General features: G+C 43.7%; 1 protein-coding gene across 1 annotated transcript in view; it reads left to right on the forward strand.

Annotated features, from left to right (window-relative positions):
* AGBL1 (AGBL carboxypeptidase 1) overlaps positions 1–25,125 on the forward strand; it is an 863,343-nt gene that overhangs the window by 306,572 nt on the left and 531,646 nt on the right. The window contains exon 16 of the mRNA XM_040341533.1: positions 3,272–3,410. Coding sequence (XP_040197467.1) covers positions 3,272–3,410 — 139 coding nt within the window. The remainder of the gene's footprint in view (positions 1–3,271; positions 3,411–25,125) is intronic.

Raw genomic sequence — 25,125 nt, forward strand, 5'->3', positions numbered from 1 at the left:
TGGCGGCGTAGCGTAAATCGGAAAAATCATGACAAAAGTGTCCTTCACAGTTATGACCCTAGAAAAATAACCCCTCCCGTTTTCATCGGTTCACCGCTGAAGCAGACTGATGGTCTGATGTGCCTACACACCATCAGTTCAAAAACCGATCGAGTCCAACGCGGTGACGTAAAACACGACGTGCAGAGAAAAATGAAGTTCAATGCTTCCAAGCATGCGTCAACTTGATTCTGAGCATGCGCGGGTTTGGAACCGATGCTTTTGCGTTTTGACCGATCGGTTAGGCGTCCATCGGTTGAATTTTAAAGCAAGTTCGAAATTTTTGGACCGAAGGACAACTGTTCGATGGCGCCCACACACGGTCGGTTTGGACCGATGAAACTGAACTTCAGTCCGTTTTCATCGGATTGGACTGATCGTGTGTACGAGGCTTTAACGTCTGTAGAATTCTAATGGGAACTGATGTCTTTCTCCAAAGGTGCTCCACAAGTACCACCAAGATCTTGTTGGGATGAGCAATGGGCTGTGTCAGGCAGATGCAGCTCATCATCCCACGTTTTCACACTTTAGCACACATTTGACAAGCTCCATTCGTTTTTATGATAAATGCCACTGTTATCCACACTCAGCTTGGGTAAGCACTCTCAAAGTCAGCAGTCCAAAAATATGTAGTCATGTATATTCTTACTTGTCTTCTGTCCTGTGCAGCACATGGAAGTCTGTGAACCCCCCCCCCTCCCTCTACTCTTACCGTTAGCTTTTTACGGCTAGGTATTTATAGTGCTGTCTAACCCAACCTTGAGGGCTGTACTGAGCTGATCAATTGTACTGGAACATTCTCACCATTTGTTTGCAACTATATTGCAAACCATGTCCTAAACTACAAGCTTTAGTGAACATCACTCCATATAGCCGTGGAGGTCTCCAGTCCCCCTATGGGACCGTAGGCAGAAATTAGTTCAATTAACCACTTAAAGCGGAGTTCCACCCTAAAAATGAACTTTCTATTAACAGCTTGCCTTTAAAGCTTGGGTTCACCCTAAAAACAATTTTCTAACATTACATTGAGCTCAGTGTCGACATTGACAGTATGCCGATTTTTTATTTTTTTTGCTGTACATACCTCGTATAGCTATTTTCTGAGCCGGCTTCCGGGTAGTGAATCCCACGGGAGTGGGCGTTCCTATGCAGCAGTTAGTGGTTGACGTGATGACAAAAACTACCCACCCCGTCGCATAAGGAGCGTCACAAGTTGCCGAAAGAAGCCGAACGGCGGTGCGCAGGCGCCGTATAGCGCCGACTCGACGTTCGGCTTCTTTCGGCAACTCGTGACGCTCCTTATGCGGCGGGTGGGTAGTTTTTGTCATCACGTCAACCACTAACTGCTGCATAGGAACGTGAATATACGTCTCCACACCACTTTGGCATCTAGGGCAGTCCTATGATCTCTGGGGATACACCATGCGCAGTCTCTGGGGGTGTAATAAAGAAATCAACAAGCTAGTACTATCTTCCTAGTCCTCTCTGTCCAGGTCTAAAAATGTCAGATTTCCACTGATCCCAAAGCCTATCCATTTTGGGGGATTCAGCTCTCAGTAAATCCAAGTATAGGGTGGACAGTGGCTTTGACAGTTTTTCTTGAGCTAACTACTCCTCATTGGGATCCATGCCTAGCCTTGGAGGAGTCAAGAACTGGACACAAGCTGTATGGTGTAGTTGTAGGTACCTTGCGTACATCCACCAGGTAAATGATATTTGGCTTTAAGGGTATTGAAGGGGAGAAAAACAGGGGAGAAAAACACCCACGAGAAAATATCTCCAAGTACTTTAACTCCATATCGGGCCCAAACCTGTGGATCGGGGAGAAATCAGAAATGTGGGAGGTTTGGATTTCCCCAAAGAGGGCAGAAGTGGGACCATCTATTGGGACTTATAAACCTCCATCTAGCCACAACCCAAACTTTGAGAGTCGTTCTAGTAGGGTGTGAAAGATCACTGTACGCTCGATGACCTCTATACCTCTATAAACTCATCTTCCCTCTTTACCTTCAACATGTCGTCCATCATTCACCTTCTCCCTCCTTTTACATTGATATCTAGTAACCTAAAGCATCATCTAGTAACCTAAAGGGTTTCATTGGCCATTGTATAGACCTCCTATTTGCGTTTTTTCCCCTCAACCACCCCTCCTAACCCAACTAAATAAATGTTGTTCTTCTTCTAGAATTCCTACCCCCCCCCCCTGGATTTATTTATTATTTTTCTCTTTCTCTTGTCCTTCAAACACCCTCTTCATTACTTACTGGTTTGGGTTTAACCCAGTTATTTGAAGTTCATTATCATTTGCTTAATACTTGCAGTCTTCCTTGATTATGAGCACTGATAGCCCCTAACTGTTGTAGCTGTTACATTTATCCAACTGTTTGTTGCAGCACATTGATTGTATAACAATATGCTTGAAATTTTTTTTTTAAAAACTGTATGTTCGAAAATTCTATTCTCAATTTTTATAACTTCTAATGCCGCGTACACACCATCACTTTATGTGATGAAAAAAAACGACATTTTCTGTGAAGTGAAAAACGACGTTTTTTGAAACTTCAATTTTCAAAGACGAAGTTGCCTACACACCATCGTTTTTTCACAATGCTCTAGCAAAGCGAGGTTACGTTCACCACTTTTTTCCATTGAATTCATAACTAGCTTCTGGGCATGCGCGGGTTTAAAAACGTTGTTGTTTTTTGCTACACACGTGAAACAAAAAACGACGTTTTGAAAAACGACACAAAAAATTGAAGCATGCTTCAATTTTTTTTTGTCGTTTTTCACAAGACATAAAACGACGTTTTCCCCCACACATGGTCATTTAAATTGACGTTTTTAAAAATGTCGTTTTTTTTCATCACATAAAGTGATGGTGTGTACGCGGCATAAGAATACAATATACAGTATTCAGTATTCGCAAACTGTGTGTTCAGTCACATTTTCTTACATTTTGATTGCAAAATATTTATGTATATTTATATGGTGTATATGATATGGTGGATGTTAGTAACTAGTAGAAACCATCCACTACATTTGGAGGTCCCACCGAGATCCGCCTTCACGGTTAATCCACTACATTTCCTTTTTTATACTGATTCTCCAAAATTCACCACTGTGGGTGATTGATAACCAGCCTATACTTTGCACACATCACTCATCACAGCAAAAAGTAATGGGTATTCTAATATTCTCTAACCCAAATAATTTTATTCCATTCTCTTTCTAGAAATGCGTTTTGTTATCGGACATGTGAGGCTAAGAAAAGAACAAGATACTTTACTTTAACATTCACAGTGAAGTTTCCCCACTTTGATGATGTCTGCTACTTGGCTTATCATTACCCCTACACCTACTCAGCACTTATGGTAAGTTCAGGTGGCCATGGTGGCATGAATGCGTTGCAGAAGAAATTCCTAGCTTGACTGCATATATATTTTATAATCTCTAACCCCATTAGGGGATGTTAATGCAATTCAAAAATAATGTAAAATCCATGTAAAGGTAGATGAATGCTCAGGAAACCTTTCCTAAAACATGGAGACTGTCATTAATGACCTTCCTACACCTGGCTCAAATATGCTCATTCCCTTAAAGCAGGGGTGCCCAACCTTTTGAAGAGCAAGGGCCACTTAAGCGACTTAGTAACCAGTCGCGGGCCACAATAAGCAGATAACAGTTCTGCGTCCACTCTGCGTATGCAAAGTGGACACAGACACAGCCAGGGATGGACTGGCCATTGGGACTACAGGGAGTTTCCCGGTGGGCCGATGGCTCAGTGGGCCGGCTTCAGTGACAGTGGACCGCCGCCCCCCTCCGCTCCTCTGTCTCTGCTTTCAAGCAGCGCTCACCTCCTCTCCCTCCCTGCAGCGCTCACCTGGGGGGAACAAAGAAGCAGGGGAGGACCAGAGGAGCAGGGGGGACGACAGAGGAGCATGGGGGAGGGGACAGACAGCTGACTCAACAGCTATGGCCTGGGAGTTTCTCACTTCTGCCTAATTTTGTCCCATAAGGGGGGGGCACCGAACTGATTCTTTGCCCCGGGTGAAATAATGTCTAGCTTCCCCACTGGTACTGCCTATAAGAGTACCAGTACCAGTCGTTCTACTCTAATAAAGTAAAACGGCTAGTGACTAGTGAAGAGGGAGAGGGGGCTTGGGTGGCCGGGGGGGGGTGTTTGCGGGAGTTGTCCGGCCACCATGGGAGAGTCCTGTCAAGGTGGGCCAGTCAGGATGAATTCCAGGGCCAAATTTCTGTCCCAGTCCAGCCCTGGACACAGCCCACTCTACTCTATGGGCCCTCTCATCGGATCAAATGGAAGGGGATGGATCCACTTCTGTTTTTTTAGCAGATCAGATTGGAAGGAGGCAGGTATAAACAGATACAAGTCTGTTTACATCTGCCGCTCCATAGAGGTGAATGGAGGGTCCGATTGGGTCAGACAGATCATGTTAAAGGGGTCTAAGGGGGCTACTTTTACACTGGTGGTCTGCGGTCTACCCACACTATGGATGCAGCACAGTGCACCTGTGGCTTTCCTGCAGGTTAGTTGTACTTTGCCATAGAATTCTATCAGATCCTGCAGGTGTGGTGCACTTTCTAAAAGTGCACCAAACCCACAGGTAAAACCAGAAGTCTATGGCTCAGCGCAGGTAAGCCGCAAGTACACTGCTCTGCACCTGTGGATCAGTTTGAAAGCAGCCCAGTAACCACTGCAGAACAGATATGTCCATATATACACTGTGATTTTTGTAATAAACTTGCTGTCCCAGGCAGAGTGCATTTGGTATCACTGCACCTATGACAGGAGCCGGTGCTATACATTAAGCATTGACTTATGCGGCTCTGCTTCGCAGCTGCTTGTTTCCTCTACCGCTGGCTTCATTCACAACACTGATGCTCTGGCATGGCGGGTAGACAACCTGCAATCTGGGCGTGCCAATCCACTTTCCCAGAGCAGAAGGTCGCGGGCCACATCAGAGGGCTCCGCGGGCCACATCAGAGGGCTCCGCAGGCCACATGTGGCCCCCGGGCCACTGGTTGGGCACCCCTGCCTTAAAGGCTAAGTTTACTTTTTAGAGAAAATAAAAAAATATTTTTTTTGGAGCCTGTAAAGCATCGGTAGATTGCTAATGCCATGCAGGTCTCCTGCAGATCTGTCAGTCTATCGGTGTGCCTCTACAACCTGTAGAAGAACAGAGGGCCAGATCCACAGCCAGCCGCCGTAACTTAAATATTCCCATTTAAGTTACACTGCCGGAAAATTTCTACCTAAGTGCCCAATCCACAAAGCACTTACCTAGAAATTTTTGGCTGTGTAACTTAAATCCGGCCGGCGCAAGGCGTTCCTATTCAAATGGGGCGAGTCCCATTTAAATTAGGCGCGCTCCCGCGCCGGCCGTACTGCGCATGCTCACGACGTCATTTTCCCGACGTGCTTTGCGCGGTTTTACGTTGCGCCGGGTTTTGAGAATTGCGACGGGCGTAAAAAAAAAATCCGAGTTGCGGCGGGAGAAAATTTTTTTTTAAAAAAAAAGACGGCGACGCGGGATAGAAGGGTCTACTTTTACAAGGCCTAAACAGTTTAGGCCTTGTAAAAGCAGCCCTAATTTTACGATTGCAAACTAATAATTACGGAGAAAAAACGAAGCTGAAAAGCTTCATGGATCTCCGTAAGTGCTAATTTGCATACCAGAAGCGGCATTTCGACTCGAAATGCCCCCAGCGGCGGATGCGGTACTAAGATCCGACAGTGTAAGTCCCTTACACATGTCGGATCTTCTGCCTATCTATTGGAAACTGATTCTGTGGATCAGTTCCAAAGATAGAAACAGGGATACGACGGCGTATCAGTAGATACGCCGTCGTATCCCTTTTGTGGATCTGGCCCAGAGAACCTAATCTACCAGTTATTTATTTGATTTTTTACCTTCATTTCTATATTTGATACAGAGAAGTGGGATCACTCTGTGTATGCAACATTTTACTTTTGTGTGAAGGAGGCTCCAACATCTCAGAATTTGTTTTCTTGATGGGGTAGCTAGATTTACCTATTAATTTAGTGACATTGACAGTTTGGTATTGTGATTGTACCTTGTAGAACCATAAAGTGCTCATGGACAAATGGCTGTTATTTTAACTTCAGCAGTACCAGTCCATTCAAAACTTCTCAGTTGTTTTATTGCTTGGTTCTCTGGTCAATATTCATGGATCCATCGAGCCCTCTTGAATATTTTAGGTAAAGGTGGCCTTGTACCAGTTCCTGCAGTGGAACGATTTCAGGATTGTTTCCCCAGCTTGGTCATCGTTCTCATACATAAAGGAGGCCTTTTCCCCCGTGTTGGGTCTCAAGTTCTAAATATCTTCATTTGAATTCAAAAATTCCGTATAAAGTCCGCCATGTCTGTCATTATCGTTTTTCACCACCCACCCTCAGAAATGCAGGACCATTACTAGTAATAAAATGTAAAAAAATAAAAATGCCATAATTCTATTCCCTATTTTGTAGATGCTAGAACTTTTGCGCAAACCGATCAAATACGCTTATTGCAATTTTTTGCCAAAAATATGTAGAAGAATACGTATCGGCCTAAACTGAGGGGAAAAAAATGTTTTTGAAAAAAAAAAAAAAATTATGATATTTATTAAATCAAAAAGTAAAAGATAATGGGCCAGATTCAGAGAGAACTTACGCCAACGTATCTGTTGATACACCGCGTAAGTTCTAGGATGCACCGTTGTATCTATGCTCCTAATTCACAGTGCAAGATACGCCTGAATTTTGACTTCCTACGACCGACGTAAGTCTCCTACGCCGTCGTATCTTGGGTGCATATTTACGCTGGCCGCTAGGGGCGCTTCCATTGATTTACGCGCTGAATATGTAAATGAGCAAGATACGCCGATTCACGAACGTACTTACGCCCGTCGCAGTAATCTATGCCGTTTACGTAAGGCGTACGTCCGCCGTAAGTTTAACCCTCATAAAGCAGTCATGTCATGTTAAGGTATGGACGTCGGAAACGTCGGAACAGCCGTCATATTATATGAAATGCGCTACGCCGGCACAAAGATACGCCAATGTACCAGAATCTGCCCCATTTTGTTTTTTTAAAAATTGTCGCTCTTCTTTTGTTTATAGCGCAAAAAATAAAAAAACGCAGAGGTGATCAAATACCACCAAAAGAAAGCTCTATTTGTGGGAAAAAAGGGCGTCAATTTTGTTTGGGAGCCACATCGCACGACCGTGCAATTGTCATCCAAAGTGCGACAGTGCTGAAAACTAAAAATTGGTCTGGGCAGGAAGGGGGTGAAAATGCCCTGTATGGAAGTGGTTAAATATAGGCAGGCACCACATTGCATTGGCCCTGCGCCAATCCAGTGGTACTTTTTCTGTCATTAATGAGTCCCTAAAAATTAGATACAATGGCTTTGAAATTACAAAGCTCAATTCTTTTAGGATCTGTGGGTGGATGCCATCTGGTCCAGGTGCTTTATCCACCTTTATTCGGTCTAAATATTTCTGGACCATATCACTTTTGAGCCATTGTGGATCATTTGGGGCTGTGTCACTACCACCCCCATTATGGATATGAGCTCCCCCATGGTCCTTTGTATACACAGAGCTGAAGCTTTTTACTATTAATATATTTGAAGAATTTCTTGGGTTTTGTCCTACTATCTTTTGAAATCTGTCGTTCGTTTTGAATTTTTTTTTATCCTTGATTTCCTTTTCACATATCCTGTTATATTCTTTGTAACATTTAAACGACACTAGTGTTCCCTCATTTTTATATTTTTTAAAAGCTCTTTTCTTCTAGTTTATAGCTTTTTTTAATGTTTGCCGTGAGCCACATAGGTTATATTTTTAGCCTTTTAAACTTATTGCCCATGGGAATATACTTTGCAGTGAGTTCACAAACAGTCTTATTGAAGAATTCCCATTTCTGTTCCGTGCCCATTGATGCCACTATTCTCTCCCAGTCTAATGCCGCGTACACACGACCGTTTTTTGGGTTGTAAAAAATTAAGGTTTTTTTTTATGTCATTAAAAACGATCGTGTGTGGGCTCCAGAGCATTTTTCACGATGTAAAAAATGGGCATTAAAAATTTAGAACACTTTAATTTTTCACGACGTTTTTAATGTTGTCGTTTTTAACGTCGTAAAAAATGGTTGTGTGTGGGCTTTAACACAGTGAAAAAAAAGTGCATGCTCAGAAGCAAGTTATGAGATGGAAGCGCTCGTTCTGGTAAAACTAGCGTTCTTAATGAAGTAAGCACATTCATCACGCTGTAACAGACTGAAAAGCGTGAATCGTCTTTTACTAACACAAAATCAGCAAAAGCAGCCCCAAGGGTGGCGCCATCCGAATGGAACTTCCCCTTTATAGTGCCGCGCTTTGTTAGAGCATTTTTTTTTCACGATCGTGTGTAGGCAAGGCATTTTTAACGATCGGGTTGAAAAAAACTTCGTTTTTTCTAGACCATTAAAACGTAATTTTTTACAACCCGAAAAACGGTCGTGTGTATGCGGCATAAGTCCTGGAGAGCAGCCCTCATCCTTGGAAAATTTGCTCTCTTAAAATTAAGTGTTTTTATCTTTCCTGTATGTGGTTTTTGCTTACAGCTAACATCATTGAAATCATGTTATAGTCACTGCTACCCAGGTGTTCCTTTATCTGAATTTGAGATTGCCAGGTTCAACAGAGCATCATTCCTAGTTAGGGCCTCAATAAACTGGACCATAATATTGTCCTGCAATAGGTTTATACATTTTTGCCCTTTAACTGTCCCAGCAGTGCCATTACTCCAGTCAATTTCTGGGTAGTTAAAATCCCCCATTATTATCACCGTCCCATCCCTTGCAGCCCTTTCCATCTGTGCAAGGAGCTGACTCTCCACCTCCTCATTAACATTGGGTGGTCTATAACAAACTCCAATGATTAACTTTGAACTACGCACATCTATAGCACCCATAATGCTTCCGACTCATCACACTCTCCATCCATCAGGTCCTCTTTCACACTCGCTTTGAGATCACTTCTCACATAGAGACAGACCCCTCCACCTTTCCTTTTTACCCTGTCTTTCCGAAAGAGTGCATAGCCAGGAATATTAATAGCTCAGTCATGTGTGGAATGAAGCCAAGTTTCAGCAATAGCTCTCCTGATGCACCAGAGCTTCCAACTCACCTATTTTGCTTGGCAGACTTCTGGTATTGGTGAACAAACACTTTAATGCATTAATATATTTTACCACTAATGCCCCTTATACTACCCTCTGGAATATGTTCCACGCTGACAGTCTATCTCTGGACCCCCCGTCGCCTAGTTTAAAAACTCCTCTAACTTTTTGTCCATCCTTATTCCCAGCTGATCTGCACCCTCCTCTATAGTACTGGTTATCGACTGGGACGTCGGCCCAGTCCACCAGGAACCCAAACCCCTCCTTACTACACCAGTTCTTCAGCCACTTGTTTGCTTCCCTAATCTCCCTCTGCTTTTCTGGTGTGGCTCGATGTACCGGTAATATTCCTGAGAATACTACCTTGGAGGTCCTTTTCCTCAATTTAGCTCCCAAGTCCCTAAAATCGTTCTTTAGGACACTCCATCTGCCTCTGACTTTGTCATTGGTGCCAACGTGTACCATGACAGCTGGGTCTTCCCCAGCCCCTCCCAGTAATCTGTCCACCAGATCCTTGATGTGCCGAACCTGAGCGCCTGGTAGACAACATACAGTTCGGCGCTTCAGGTCTTTGTTACAGATTGCCCTCTCTTTCCTTCTAAGAATTGAGTCCCCTACCACCGGAATCTGCCTTTCCTTTCCCTTCGCTTCCCCCCCACTGGAGGTGTTCTTCCCCCGGCAGCTAGGAGAGTCCCTCAGCTCCAGCAGTGCTGGCCCTTGACTGGTTTCACCAATGTCACTCATTGGAGCATACTTATTGGGATGCTTCAGCCCTGGATCAGCCTCCCTGGCACTTTCCCCTCTACCCTTCCTGACTGTCACCCATCTACTATTTTCTAGTGCCTGCACCTCTTTGTCTCCACCCACCACTGTGTTGGCCCCTGCCATCACCTGCCGGGTACATTTCCGGCTCTCCTTTAGTGTGGAGGGTCTTCCCAGTGCTGACAGTTGCTTCCCCAGATTCAGAACCTGGGCTTCCAGGTAAAAAATGTTTGCAGGCTGCAATTTCAAAAATACTTCAGGGACTTCTTTCTTGCGTGTTGTGGGCCACGGCAGCCCATTCAAATTAATGGGCTCTTGTGTCCACACAAACCGCTGCTCGCACAGGTGTAAACCTAGCCTTACTTCTGTGTACACTAAGAACATATATCTGCATGTCTACATCTTTTCATCACATCTGCGTTTCCTACTTTTTGCTCTGGGATCCCTACACTAACAGTCCATGGCCTTAAATTTGGCCTCCTGCATGTACCTCAGGTTTTCACCAAAGTGTTAGCCCTTCTATTAGCTCAGCTGCACTCTCGTGGCATCTCAAATGTGGGACAGTTAGATGACCTTGTAAGATAAACTGTATTCCTAGCACCAGAAAGCCAGTGTGGATTTGTGCTCGTGCTTATGCTTATGCACAAGCCCAGTTTCAGCCGTTCAGGTAGGTCCTGATCTTTTAGAAGTCATTGCTGGTACCAGTTCATCATTTGGAGTATCTGAGTCTAGTATTGGACACATCTCAGCCCATAACGTTTCTTCCACAGGAGTAACTTTCAGACATTTCAGTTTCAAATTCAAGCTTTCCAGTCTAGAGTTGCCCAACTTTCAACTTTTGCATGAGAGTCCTGCGTCTAATGGTAACCTTTTTCAAGAAAATTTCAATTGCCCAGTTTAACTCCAGTCCTCTATTACACAATGTTTTGTTGTCATCATGTAACAAGTTAATGAGGCTCCTGTATCTATGACTGATCTATAGCTTTCCTTCTTCAAAACGTCTTCTTATTGTTCCTTAATAGGCAAGAAAAAAATAGTATTTTGTACTCATCTTTTCTTGCAATGTATCTTACTTTTGTTCTTGCTTTTGGATGCACTTTTACATATCTAAATTTTGCCTGTAAGATAGTAAATTTTTACTTTTTGAGTTCAGGTTCACTGTACATCACATTGCTATGACCATTAATGTTAAAGAATATGTTAACCCAACATATCACATTCCTGATATGTGCCTGCTGTACCATGTACTTGTATGAAAATATATTCTGTTCTCTTTGTATTGCTGCCTTTGTGTGAAATCCCTGATGTTCCTGCTAGTTCCTCTGCTCTCCTTTTTTTAAACTGACCAGCTAGGCACGAGAACATGGCTTGGTCAGATTTCTGGCTGTGCTGAGAACTCAGCCTGCTATCCTCCAGTAATCAGACTTGTGCTGACACGCCCCCCGCGCACACACACATTCACAGGGAAGACAAGTGTACTGCTGTTTATCCACCACCAGCTCTCTGAGCTCCTTATGCAGCTAAAAACAGCAAGTATGTGATCACTTCTAAAAAAGAAAAAAAGTATATATAATATGTGTGTGTGTGTGTCTATATATATATATATATATATATATATATATATATATATATATATATATATATATATAGTGAGGGAAAAAAATAATTTGACCCCCTACAGATTTTGTAATTTTACCTACTTACAAATAAATGAAGGGTATATGATTTTTTATCATAGGTGTACTTTAAATGATAGAGGTAGAATATCAACCAAAAATCCAAAAACAACATGTCAACACATGATACAAATGTTATAACCTGAGTTGCAGTTTGGTGAGTAAAATAAGTATTAGATCCCCTACCAACCAACAATTCTGGCTTCCACCAACTGGCTACAGTATGTGCTCTTGTTGTGGTACACAGATTAATCCTGTCAGTATAACGACAAATCGTATGTATGTAAAAGACACCTGTCCTCCATTCAAACCCCACCATCATGGACAAGACCAAAGAGCTGTCAAAGGACATCAGGGACAAGATTGTAAACCTGCACAAGGCTGTAATGGGCTACAAGACCATCAGCAAGAAGCTTGGTGAGAAGGAGACAACTGTTGGAGTGATTGAAAAAAAGTGCCAATCAATGTATATAAAAAGTTATATTTGTTTCTTTATATAATAGTATCAAAAAAGTATTTAAATAAATACATAGGAGTCGTAAAAAGCAATTCTGTCCTTAACATAAAAGCTATAACCCATCGAGAATAGAAAAAAATACAACTCATGTTATATAAACCCATTCTACTTATATAGAGTTTCACATGATATCCCTACGTTTCAAACTTTTAATTATTGGTCTTCTGATATATACACACAGAATCTCTCTCTCTCTCTCTCTCTCTCTCTCGCTATATATATATATATATATATATATATATATATATATATATATATATATATATATATATATATATATACTGTATATGTGTGTGTATATATGTATATATATATATATATATATATATATTAGGGATAAGCTTTATGTTCGAGACATTGGCTGTTCACCCGTTTGCCGAACAGCAAACAATTTGGGGTGTTCGCAGCAAATTCGAAAAGCCGCGGATCACCCTTTAAAAGTGGAAGAAATCTAAAGTGCTATTTTTAATGGTTAATATGCAATTTATTGTTATAAAAAGTGTTTGGGGACCCGGGTCCTGCCCCAGGGGACATGTATCAATGCAAAAAAAAACATTTTAAAAACTTCAGTTTTTTCGGGAGCAGTGATTTTAATAATGCTTAAAGTGAAACAATAAAAGTGAAATATTCCTTTAAATTTTGTGCCTGGGGGTGTGTATAGTATGCCTGTAAAGTAGCGCATGTTCCTGTGTTTATAACAGTCTCTGCACAAAATGACATTTCTAAAGGGGAAAAAAAGTAATTTAAAACTACTCACAGGTATATAGAAATTTTCGGGTACCGGCAATACAGATCAAAGTCATTGAAAGTCATTGAAAAAAATAAAAAATAATATGTGGGGGTCCCCCCAAATTCCATTACCAGGCCCTTCAAGTCTGGTATGAATATTAAGGGGAACCCTGCGGCAAATTTTTAAAAAAATGATGTGGGGTTCCCCCAAAAATCCATACCAGACCCATATCCGAGCATGCAACCTGGCAGGCCACAGGAAAAGAGGGGGGGCGAGAGAGCGCCCCCCCCCCTTGAACCGTACCAGGCCACATGCCCTCAACATGGGGAAAAGTGTCAAAATATAAAAAAAAACACACACACCAAGTTGGGACAAGCTGTTTGACAGCTCTTTTATAACCGAGGGCGGGGCCACCCGTGACGTGGACAGGTGACCCTGCCCCCCTCTGAGGCAACGGGGGTTTCCTGTGACATGTCAGAGGGCGCAGGTCACATGTCATGGGTGACCCTGCTCTCGGTTATAAAAGAGCTGTCAAACAGCTTGCGTGTCATTCGGCTGGGTGCCTCCGGTGGAGACGGTATCGTGTGCGTCGTTCCTCGCTGGAGAATGGATCATCCCTAGAGATCGAGAATGGATTACAATGCTGCACATCGAGACTGGATTACATCGCTGGAATAATTTTTATGTTTTATTTTTACTAAAGGACTTGTCCCAAGCCATCTCCTGTCGTTTGTTAAAGGGGGCTTCCAGTTTCCAATAAGCCCTCTGCTGCAGACCCCCACAACCACCGGGCAAGGGTTGTGGGGATGAGGCCCTTGTCCCCATCAACATGGGGACATCCTCCCCATGTTGAGGGCATGTGGCCTTGTAAAGTTCAGGAGGGGGGTGCTATCTTGTCCCCCCTTCTTTTCCTGTGGCTTGCCAGGTTACGTGCGCGTATAAGATTCTGGTATGGATTTTTGAGGGGAACCCCACGCCATTTTTATAAAAAATTTGGTGTAGAGTTCCCCTTACTATCCATACCAGACCTGAAGGGCCTGGTAATGGAATTTAGGGGGACCCCCAGGCATTTTTTTTCAATTACTTTTATCTATATTGCCGGGACCCGACAATTCATTATAGCCGCAACTAGTTTTAAATTACTTTTTTTCCTTTTGAAATGTAATTTTGTGCAGAGACTGTTATAAACACGGGAAACATGCGCTACTTTACATGCATACTATAGACACCCCCCCAGGAATGAAATTTAAATATTTAACTTTTATTGTTTCACTTTAAGCATTATTAACCACTTAACCACCAGCCGCCGTCCAAAAACGGCGGCAAGGTGGTTGCTTAACTGGGGGTCGCCGTTCTGAAACGGCGCCCACCAGAAGCAGTGATGCGCGCCGCCTCGGGCGCGCACACAGAAAATTCTGTGCGCACCGGGTCTATGAGACCCGGCGCTACACAGATCTCGGTAACTGACCGACAACAGCGGTCTTTTACCATGTGATCGCGCCGTCCAATGACGGCGCGATCACAGGTAAACAAACCGGCGTCATTTGATGACGCCGGTTCCTCCCTCCTCTCGCTGTACCGATCGGTACAGTGTGAGAGGAGAGCGCGGATGGCAGCAGCAGTGTGGGATGGATCTGTGACTATTGCAGTCACAGATCCATCCATCCCTGCTCAGCCATCCCTGCATTAACCCCTGCAATACTCTGCCTTCCCTGCGCAATACTCTGCAATGCTCTGCCTTCCCTGCGCAATTACTCTGCAATACCCCCTGCGCAATACTCTGCAAAACCCCCGCGCAATACTCTGCAAAACCCCCGCGCAATACTCTGCAAAACCCCCGTGCAATACTCTGCAAAACCCCCGCGCAATACTCTGCAATACCCCCGCGCAATACTCTGCAATACCCCCACGCAATACTCTGCAATACCCCCGCGCAATACTCTGCAATACCCCCGCGCAATACTCTGCAATACCCCCGCTCAATACTCTGCAATACACTGCAATACCCCCGCGCAATACTCTGCAATACCCCCGCGCAATACTCTGCAGTACTCCTTGCGCAATACTCTGCAATACCCCCGCGCAATACTCTGCAATACCCCCGCGCAATACTCTGCAATACCCCCGCGCAATACTCTGCAGTACCCCCGCGCAATACTCTGCAGTACCCCCCCGCGCAAAAATTCTCTGCAGTACCCCCTGCGCAATACTCTGCAGTACCCCTTGCGCAATACTCTGCAGTACCCCCGCACAATACTCTGCAATACCCCCCGCGCAATACTCTGCAGTACCCCCGCACAATACTCTGCAATACCCCCCGCACAATACTCTGCAATACCCCCGCACAATACTCTGCAATACCCCCTGCACAATACTCTGCAATACCCCCCGCACAATACTCTGCAATACCCCCCACACAATACTCTGCAATACCCCCCACACAATACTCTGCAATACCCCCCACACAATACTCTGCAATACCCCCCACACAATACTCTGCAATACCCCCCACATAATACTCTGCAATACCCCCCACACAATACTCTGCAATACCCCCCACACAATACTCTGCAATACCCCCCACACAATACTCTGCAATACCCCCGCACCAATACTCTGCAATACCCCCGCACCAATACTCTGCAATACCCCCGCACCAATACTTTGCAATACCCCGGCCAATACTCTGCAATACCCAGAAAATACTCTGGGGAAAAAAATGCGTTTTAACCACTTCCCGCCCACGTCATATGAGGTCCTTGACTTTGTGCAGGGATATCTAAATGATGCCTGCAGCTACAGGCATCATTCAGATATCATTTTTTTCAGCCGGCGATTCTCTACACCATAAGAATGATCATGGCGGCTGTTCCGCCTCTTGATCGTTCTTACGGGAGGCAAAAAGGGACGTCCCCACTCCCTTCGCCCTCCGGTGCTTCTTCTGACTCACCGCTGCGATCGAAGCCAGGATCGTTTTTTTTTCTTGTTTTTTTTCAGGCTTCCCAGCCTAGAGGTGAGATGTGGGGTCTTATTGACCCCACATCTCACTGTAAAGAGGACCTGTCATGCTATATTCCTATTACAAGGGATGTTTCCATTCCTTGTAATTGGAATAAAAGTGATCAAAACATTTATTTTTGGGGAAAAACGTGTCAAATTAAAATAAATAAAGTAAAATGAACAATAAAAATAAAAAATAAATATTTAAAGCGCCCCTGTTCCCGCGTGCTCGTATACAGAAGCGAATGTGTACGTAAGTCCCGCCCACATATGAAAACGGTGTTCAAACCACACATGTGGGGTATCGCTGCGAACGTTAGAGCGAGAGCAATCATTTTGGCCCCAGACCTCCTCTGTAACTAAAAACATGTAACCAGTAAAAACATTTAAAACGTCACCTATGGGGATTTTTAAGTAGCGAAGTTTGGCGCCATTCCACAAGCGTGTGCAATATTGAAGGGTGACATGTTGGGTATCTATTTACTCGGCGTAACTTCATCTTTCATATTATGCAAAAACATTGGGCTAACTTTAATGTTTTTTTTTTTAAAAACCACAAAACTGTTTTATTTCCCAAAAAAATGCGTTCGAAAAATTGCTGTGCAAATACCATGCGCGATAAAAAGTTGCAACGACCGCCATTGTATTCTCTAGGGTCTTTGCTAAAAAAGCATATATAATGTTTTGGGGTTCTATGTAATTTTCTAACAAATAAATGATGATTTTTACATGTAGGAGAGGAATGTCAGAATTGGTCTGGGTGCTCCAGAACGCCTGATGGTGCTCCCTGCATGTCGGGCCTCTGTATGTGGCCACGCTGTGTAAAAGTCTCACACATGTGGTATCGCCATACTCGGGAGGAATAGCAGAATGTGTTTTGGGGTGTAATTTGTGGTATGCATATGCTGTGTGTGAGAAATAACCTGCTAATATGAAACTTTTGTGGAAAAAAAATAAAAATAAAAAAAACCTTGATTTTGCAAAGAATTGTGGGAAAAAATGACAACTTCAAAAAACTCACCATGCCTCTTTCTAAATACCTTGGAATGTCTTCTTTCCAAAAAGGGGTCATTTAGGGGGTATTTGTACTTTTCTGGCATGTTAGGGTCTCAAGAAATGAGAGAGGCTGTCAGTACATCAGATGTGATCAAATTGATCAATTTTCAGTAATTGGTACCATAGCTTGTAGACCTTATAACTTTCACCCAGACTAAATAATATCCAATTTTTTTTTTTTTAACCAAAGATATGTAGCAGTATACATTTTAGGCCAAATTTATGAAGAAAATTTCATTTTTTGCAAAATTTTATAATAGAAATGAAGAAAAATTCATTTTTTTACAAAATTTTCGTTCTTTTTTCATTTATAGCGAAAAAAATAAAAACCGCAGAGGTGATCAAATACCACCAAAAGAAAGCTCTATTTGTGGGAAAAAAAGGACAAAAATTTCATTTGGCTACAGTGTTGTATGACTGAGTTATTGTCATTCAAAATGTGAGAGCACCGAAAGCTGAAAATTGGTCTGGTTATTAAGGGTGTTTAAGTGCCCAGTTGTCAAGTGGTTAAAATCACTGCTCCTAAAAAAAACGGCCGTTTTTTAAACTTTTTTTTGCATTGATACATTTCCCCTGGGGCAGGACCCAGGTCCCCAAACACTTTTTATGAAAATAACTTGCATATTAACCTTTAATATTAGCACTTTTGATTTTTCATGTTCGTGTCCCATAGACTTTAACGGTGTTCACGTGTTCGAACACATTTTTTGCCTGTTCGCATGCTCTGCTGGGTGTCTTCGGCTCATCCCTAATAAATAAATAAATATATATATATATATATATATATATATATATATATATATATATATATACACACACACATGTTTTGCCATGCATTTCTACTTTAAACTGAATGTAAGTGTTCACATAAACTTTAAGCTGGGGCTGGATAAATGTTACATATTTCAGGATCGTACAGCTTACTTAGTGCTTGGGGCAAGATGTGGATAACCTGTCTCACTTCAGCCTCATCATCCATGATGCTTAGACAAGGAGGTGACCTGAATAAGACATAGGCTGACACAGATTTCTTTTTTTAGATATCATGTGTTATAGTAAAACTGCACAAATCAATATGTCAGGATACATCTGTTTCTTGACTACTAGCAGGAGGATGAGAATAGTTTTCTTGTCATTGCGGAAAGCCCTGGAATGTGTGCCGTAGATTGATCCTACGGACACCAAACTGATATCTTATGTTCTCAGTTTTAGATACTTACAAGTGCTCAGTGACAGGACTGTCCTGATTCAGATTTCATTAATATTTGGCTTATCTGCTCACAGACTATCATCCTTATCCAACAGAAATGCTGAAATGCATTCGCTATTAACATTTTTTTATAAAACCTGTTTATTTTAAATAATAAAAAAAAAAAATTAGGTTATTCTTAGATGCTCTGTGCAGGGATATTGCTCAGAACGGTCATTTACCACTTCGTCTAAAGACCATCGCTGGCACTGTCCCCTTATTCTTCCTGCAGGTGCCCCATAGCAATTCATGTGCTATGGGGACACCTGTGCGAGAACGCTACTGATCGAGGCTGTGTGCATCCATAGACATTCACAGTGCCGTTTTGCCACAACCCCTGCTACCTCCTCACAGGATTTGACTGACAGCAACAAAAGAAGATAAGGAGAAAAGCACTCACATAGCCACATAGAACAAGAAAAAAGGGGTACACAACTAGATAACCCAAGGTCGGACTTTATAGGCACAGTAAACAATGAAGAATAATTGAAAAAATTATAATATTTATTGAAAAAAGTACATGGTATATAAAAAGCATTGAAGAAAGAATTAAAGTGGGAGTTCAACCAATTCCTTTTTTTTTTTTTTTTCCCCTTAGCTTCCTGCTCGTTTTGTCTAGGGGAATTGGCTATTTGTTTTAAAATATGATCCGTACTTACCCGTTTTCGAGATGCATCTTCTTCCGTCGCTTCCGGGTATGGGTCTTCGGGAGCGGGCGTTCCTTCTTGATTGACAGTCTTCCGAGAGGCTTCCGACGGTCGTATCCATCGCGTCACTCGTAGCCGAAAGAAGCCGAACGTCGGTGCGGCTCTATACTGCGCCTGCGCACCGACGTTCGGCTTCTTTCGGAAAATCGTGACGCGATGGATGCGACCGTCGGAAGCCTCTCGGAAGACTGTCAATCAAGAAGGAACGCCCATTCCCGCAGGCCATACCCGAAAGCGACGGAGAGGATGCATCTCGTAAACGGGTAAGTACTGCTCATGTTTTAAAACAAATAGCCAATTCCCCTAGACAAAACGAGCAGGAATCTAAGGGGAAAAAGTGCCCTCTAAGGGTGAACCCCCGCTTTAAAAAACATATATATTGTGATACATGATATACAGTGAGCCCTTGTGCGTCAACGCTTTTCGCTGTTAAGCTTCGTCAGGACACATTCAAGGTTCGTTGGTGGCAAGAAAAGGGAACGGGTCTCACTATCTAGAATAAAACATATGTGTTTATAATTATAATAACAAAAACACACATCTTAAAAATGTCCATCCGAAAATCATGGGTAGCCTATAACTCCTACTGCTGCCTGTGTCTCCTGTGAGAGCAGAAAGTGAAGGGAGAAGAGGTGCAACCAGGACAACGCTTGATCGCTTTTACCTTAATGCAGGGAATATATTAAGGTAAAAGAAAACTGATAGTGCCGCTTTAATGGCAGGTGACAGCCAGGTGCTAAACAGAGCCTCATTAGAGTGCCTTGAAAAAGTATTCATACCCATTGAAATTTTCCACATTTTGTCATGTTACAACCAAAAATGTAAATGTATTTTATTGAGATTTATGTGACAGACCAACACAAAGTAGTTTATTTACTAAAGGCAAATCCACTTTGCACTATAAGTGCACTTGGAATTGCAGTCGCTGTAGATCTGAGGGGGAGATGCAAGGAAAAAAAACTGCTTTTTTTACTTGCACATGATTGGATGATAAAATCAGCAGAACTTCCCCTCATTTCAGATCTTCCCCTCAGATTTACAGCGACTGCACTTCCAAGTGTACTTGCAGCCTTTATTAAATCAACCCCAAAGTGGCACATAATTGTGAAGTGGAAGGAAAATTATAAATGTTTTTGCAATTTTTTTTTACAAATAAATATGTGAAAAGTGTGGGGTGTACACACTGAGTCAATACTTTGTAGTGTAGAACCTCCTTTCTCTGCCATTACAGCTGCAAATCTTTTTGGTGATGTCTCTACCAGATTTGCACAACTAGAGAGTGAAATGTTTTTCCATTCTTCTTTGCAAAATATCTCAAGCTCTGTCAGATTGGATGGAGAGCGTCTGTGAACAGCAATTTTCAAGTCTTGCCACAGATTCTCAATGTGATTTAGGTCTGGACTTTGACTGAGCCATTCTAACACATGAATGTGCTTTGATCTAAACCATTCCATTGTAGCTCTGGCTGTATGTTTAGGGTCGTTGTCCTGCTGGAAGGTGAACCTCCACCCCAGTCTCAAGTCTTTTGCAGACTCTAACAGGTTTTCTTCTAAGATTGTCCTGGATTTGGCTCCATCCATATTCTCATCATCTCTGACCAGCTTCCCTGTCCCTGCTTAATAAAAGCATCCCCACAACATGATGCTGCCACCACCATGTTTCACGGTGGGTATGGTGTGTTCGGGGTGATGTGCAGTGTTAGTTTTCCGCCACACATAGCATTTTGCTTTTAGGCCAAAAAGTTCAATTTTGGTCTCATCTGACCAGAGCGCCTTCTTCCACATGTTTGCTGTGTCCCCCACATGGCTTCTCACAAACTGCAAATGGGACTTCTTTTGGCTTTCTTTCAACAATGACTTTTTTCTTGCCACTCTTCCATAAAGGGCAGATTTTGGGAGAGCACGACTAATAGTTGTCCTGTGGACAGATTCTTCCACCTGAGCTGTGGATCTCTGCAGCTCCTCCAGAGTTACCATGGGCCTCTTGGCTGCTTCTCTGATGAATGCTCTACTTGCCGGTCAGTTTAGGTGGATGGCCATGTAATAATAATAAATCACCGCAAAATTAAAACAATCAAAATAATTTAAGCAGCTGTACACTCAGGGTCAATCAACCAAAATCCCAGTGAAGTAATTATAAATAAAACAAGTGCAGCACCATAACATTAATTGAATATACCATTTGTGAATCATATTCATGTCAGTGACAGCGTGCAGAAGCTCCACCATTGATATCACTAGCCACTCACCTCTGATTGTAGACCACCTGAATTAACAGCTAGGTCAAATACGCCTTCCCATAAAGGGTCGATTCCAAATCCAAATCGATCAATGAAGGAACCACCAACATCATTATGTTCAGACATCAAACAATCCAAGTTCTAGTCACCCTAATGTCAGATGCTGGAACTCCAAATGGATATCCTCCTGATCTGGGGTCCACCACCAGCGCTGTGCCCTCCTCATCTTCTACATAGCAAGCTAGCTGCTATAGGGGCACAGTATTTTCATATGATGGATTGAACAGTGCTCTGTAAGATGATCAAAGCTTAGGATATTTTTTTATAACCTAACCCTGCTTTAAACTTCTCCAAAACTTTATCCCTGACCAGTCTTGTGTGTTCCTTGGCATTCATGATGCTGTTTGTTCACTAAGGGTCTCTAAAAAACCTCTGAGGGCTTCACAGAACAGCTGTATTTATACTGAGAATCAATTACACACAGGGGGACTTTATTTACTAATTAAGTGACTTCTGAAGGCACTTCACAATTAGGTGCCACTTTGTGTTGGTCTATCACATAAAATCCCAATAAAATAAATTGACATTTTTGGTTGTAACATGACAACATTTGAAACATTTTAAGGGGTATGAATACTTATTCAAGGCATTGTTTATTCATGTTTTTTTGCAGATATTAAGAAATAATGTCAGGCATATGGCCCTGTTTAATTTTATTTCTTAAAAAAAATATATATATTTTTTTTATAAAATGACACAACAATCTTGAAAATATCACTAACTTTTTGCTATAATAAATATCCCATTAAAAACATTATAATAATAATTTTCCTCAGTTTAGGCCGATATGTATTCTTGTACATATTTTTGGAAAAAAAAAACGCAATAAGCATTTATTGATTGGATTGTGCAAAAGTAGGGCATACGTTTATGGCATTTTTATTGTTATATTATTTTTACTAGTAATGGCTGCGATCTGCGATTTGTATCTCGACTGCGATATTGCGGTGGACACATCGGACACTTTTGACACTATGTTGGGACCATTCACATTTTATAGAGCGATCAGAGCTATAAAAATGCACTGATTACTGTGTAAATGTGATTGGCAGGGAAGGGGTTATAACACTAGGGAGAAATTAAGGTGTTAAATGTATATTCTAGGGAGTGATTCTAACTGTAGGGGAAGGGGACTCGCAAGGGGAGGAGCCGAGTGTTCCCAGAACACAACAGGGACGGGGGACGGGAGGTGATGTAATGCCCGCAGTTTACCCGAGACTGTGTGGCCGGAAGTGGGTGCAAATACCTGTCTTTAGACAGGTTTCTGCACCCCCCTCCCCCCTGAAAGGTGTCAAATGTGACACCGGAGGGGGGAGGGTTTCGATCAGCGGGAGTTCCACTTTAGGGTGGAGCTCCGCTTTAAGCTTAAGCATACATGCATGTGTATGTATCTACATATATATGACCTTGACACATTGATCTCCCTGCTGACACAGTGAAAGAGAAGAACATTAACACTTTTCTTATGGTGAAGCCGGTAAGAGGGAGATCTTTCCCATGTTCCTGCTGCTACACAGAGCGAAAAACCCTTATGCGCATGGGGTGATTACCAGGGCCGGACTGGGACTGAAAACCAGCCCTGGAAATAATTTCATACCAGCCCCATAACAGTATTATACCAGCCCCACAGCATAACGTCAGAGAGAGAGAGGGGGGGGGGGGTGCAACAATATGAGAGAGAGATGCAATGCTCTGCAGGCCAAAACAACTATAAATGCACATTTATTTTTACCTGCTTTAAAAAAATTAAAATAAATTCATGAGAGAGCAAGAGAGGGGCCGGGGTGCAATGGTGAGAGAGAGGGGTGCCATGGTGAGAGAGAGAGGGGGTGCAACATTGAGAGAGAGGGGTGCAACGGTGAGAGAGAGAGGGTGCAACGGTGAGAGAGAGAGGGTGCAACGGTGAGAGAGAGAGGGTGCAGCGGTGAGAGAGAGAGGGTGCAGCGGTGAGTGGGAGGGTGCAATGGTAAGTGGGAGGGTGCAACGGTAAGTGGGAGGGTGCAACGGTGAGTGAGAGTGCAACGGTGAGAGAGAGAGAGTGCAACAGTGTGAGAGAGAGAGAGAGAGAGTGCAACGGTGAGAGAGAGAGAGAGTGCAACAGTGAGAGGGGGGGAGAGAGAGAGTACAACGGTGAGAGAGAGAGAGAGAGAGAGTGCAACAGTGAGAGAGAGAGTGCAACGGTGAGAGAGAGAGTGCAACGGTGAGAGAGAGAGAGAGTGCAACGGGGAGAGAGAGTGCAACGGTGAGAGAGAGTGCAACGGTGAGAGAGGGAGAGTGCAACGGTGAGAGAGGGAGAGTGCAACGGTGAGAGAGGGTGTGCAACGGCGAGAGAGTGTGCAACGGCGAGAGAGGGCGCAACAGTGAGGGGGAGGGTGCAATGGTGAGAGAGAGAGGGTGCAACGGTGAGAGAGAGAGAGTGCAACAGTGAGAGAGAGTGCAACGGTGAGAGAGAGAGAGTGCAACGGTGAGAGAGGGTGTGCAACTGAGAGAGAGTGTGCAACGGCGAGAGAGGGTGCAACAGTGAGAGAGAGAGGGTGCAATGGTGAGAGAGTGCAACGGTGAGAGAGAGAGAGAGAGAGAGAGTGCAACGGTGAGAGAGAGAGAGAGAGAGAGTGCAACGGTGAGAGTGCAACGGTGAGAGAGAGAGAGAGAGTGCAACGGTGAGAGAGAGAGAGAGTGCACCGGTGAGAGAGAGAGTGCACCGGTGTGAGAGAGAGAGAGTGCACCGGTGAGAGAGAGAGAGAGTGCAACGGTGAGAGAGAGAGTGCAACGGTGAGAGAGAGAGAGTGCAACGGTGAGAGAGAGAGAGTGCAACGGTGAGAGTGCAACGGTGATAGAGAGAGAGAGAGAGTGCACCGGTGAGAGAGAGAGAGAGTGCACCGGTGAGAGAGAGAGAGAGTGCACCGGTGAGAGAGAGAGTGCAACGGTGAGAGAGAGAGTGCAACGGTGAGAGAGAGAGAGTGCAACGGTGAGAGAGAGAGTGCAACGGTGAGAGAGAGAGAGTGCAACGGTGAGAGAGAGAGAGAGAGAGTGCAACGGTGAGAGAGAGAGAGAGAGAGTGCAACGGTGAGAGAGAGAGTGTGCAACGGTGAGAGAGAGAGTGTGCAACGGCGAGAGAGGGGGTATCAAAGGTGACAGAGAGAGGGGGGGGGGTGAACCATGCTATGGTGAGAGAGAGATTATTATACAGATTACAATTTGCAGGGGCAGCAAAGGTGACAGAGAGAGAGAGAGGGGGGGGGGGGTGCACCATGCAATGGTGAAAGTCTGAGAGACTCTCACCATTGCATGGTGCACCCCCCCCCCCCCTCTGTCACCTTTGCTGCCCCTGCAAATTGTAATCTGTATAATAATCTCTCTCTCACCATAGCATGGTTCACACCCCCCCCCCCCCGAGATTAGTGTACAGATTACAATTTGCAGGGGTAGCAAAAACGACAGAGAGGGGGGGGGGCACCATGCAGAGAGGGGGAGGGGGGCACCATGCAATGCCTGGTGAGAGAAAGATTGTTGACCTGAATTCTTGAGCTCCGACTCCGAGGACGGCCGATGCCATTCACTCCTCCTGTGCTCTCACTTGTTACCTCCCTGCAGACAGACATTGTGGGCGGAGCTGGCGCCGCACAGGCAGATGAAACTTGGAAGGGGGAAATAGAGCAGAAGAACCACGGCATTCTGACGTTCTCCTGCTCGGCTCCTCCCCTCAAGGTTTACATGGTCACGCGATCAAGGAGTCCTCCGCAGGCGCCAGATAGCCTTAGACCTGAGGCTGCAATTGGACTATATACTTTCTATCACGTTCACCTACCCCTTTTAGGAGATTGGTTTGCAGGGGGGGGGGGGCAGCAGCCCAATTCACGGTCCTAAGCGCAGGCAGATTATTTTTTTTTATTTTTTTGCATT

Source organism: Rana temporaria, chromosome 3 (genome assembly GCF_905171775.1).
Source record: "Rana temporaria chromosome 3, aRanTem1.1, whole genome shotgun sequence".
Lineage (NCBI taxonomy): Eukaryota > Metazoa > Chordata > Amphibia > Anura > Ranidae > Rana > Rana temporaria.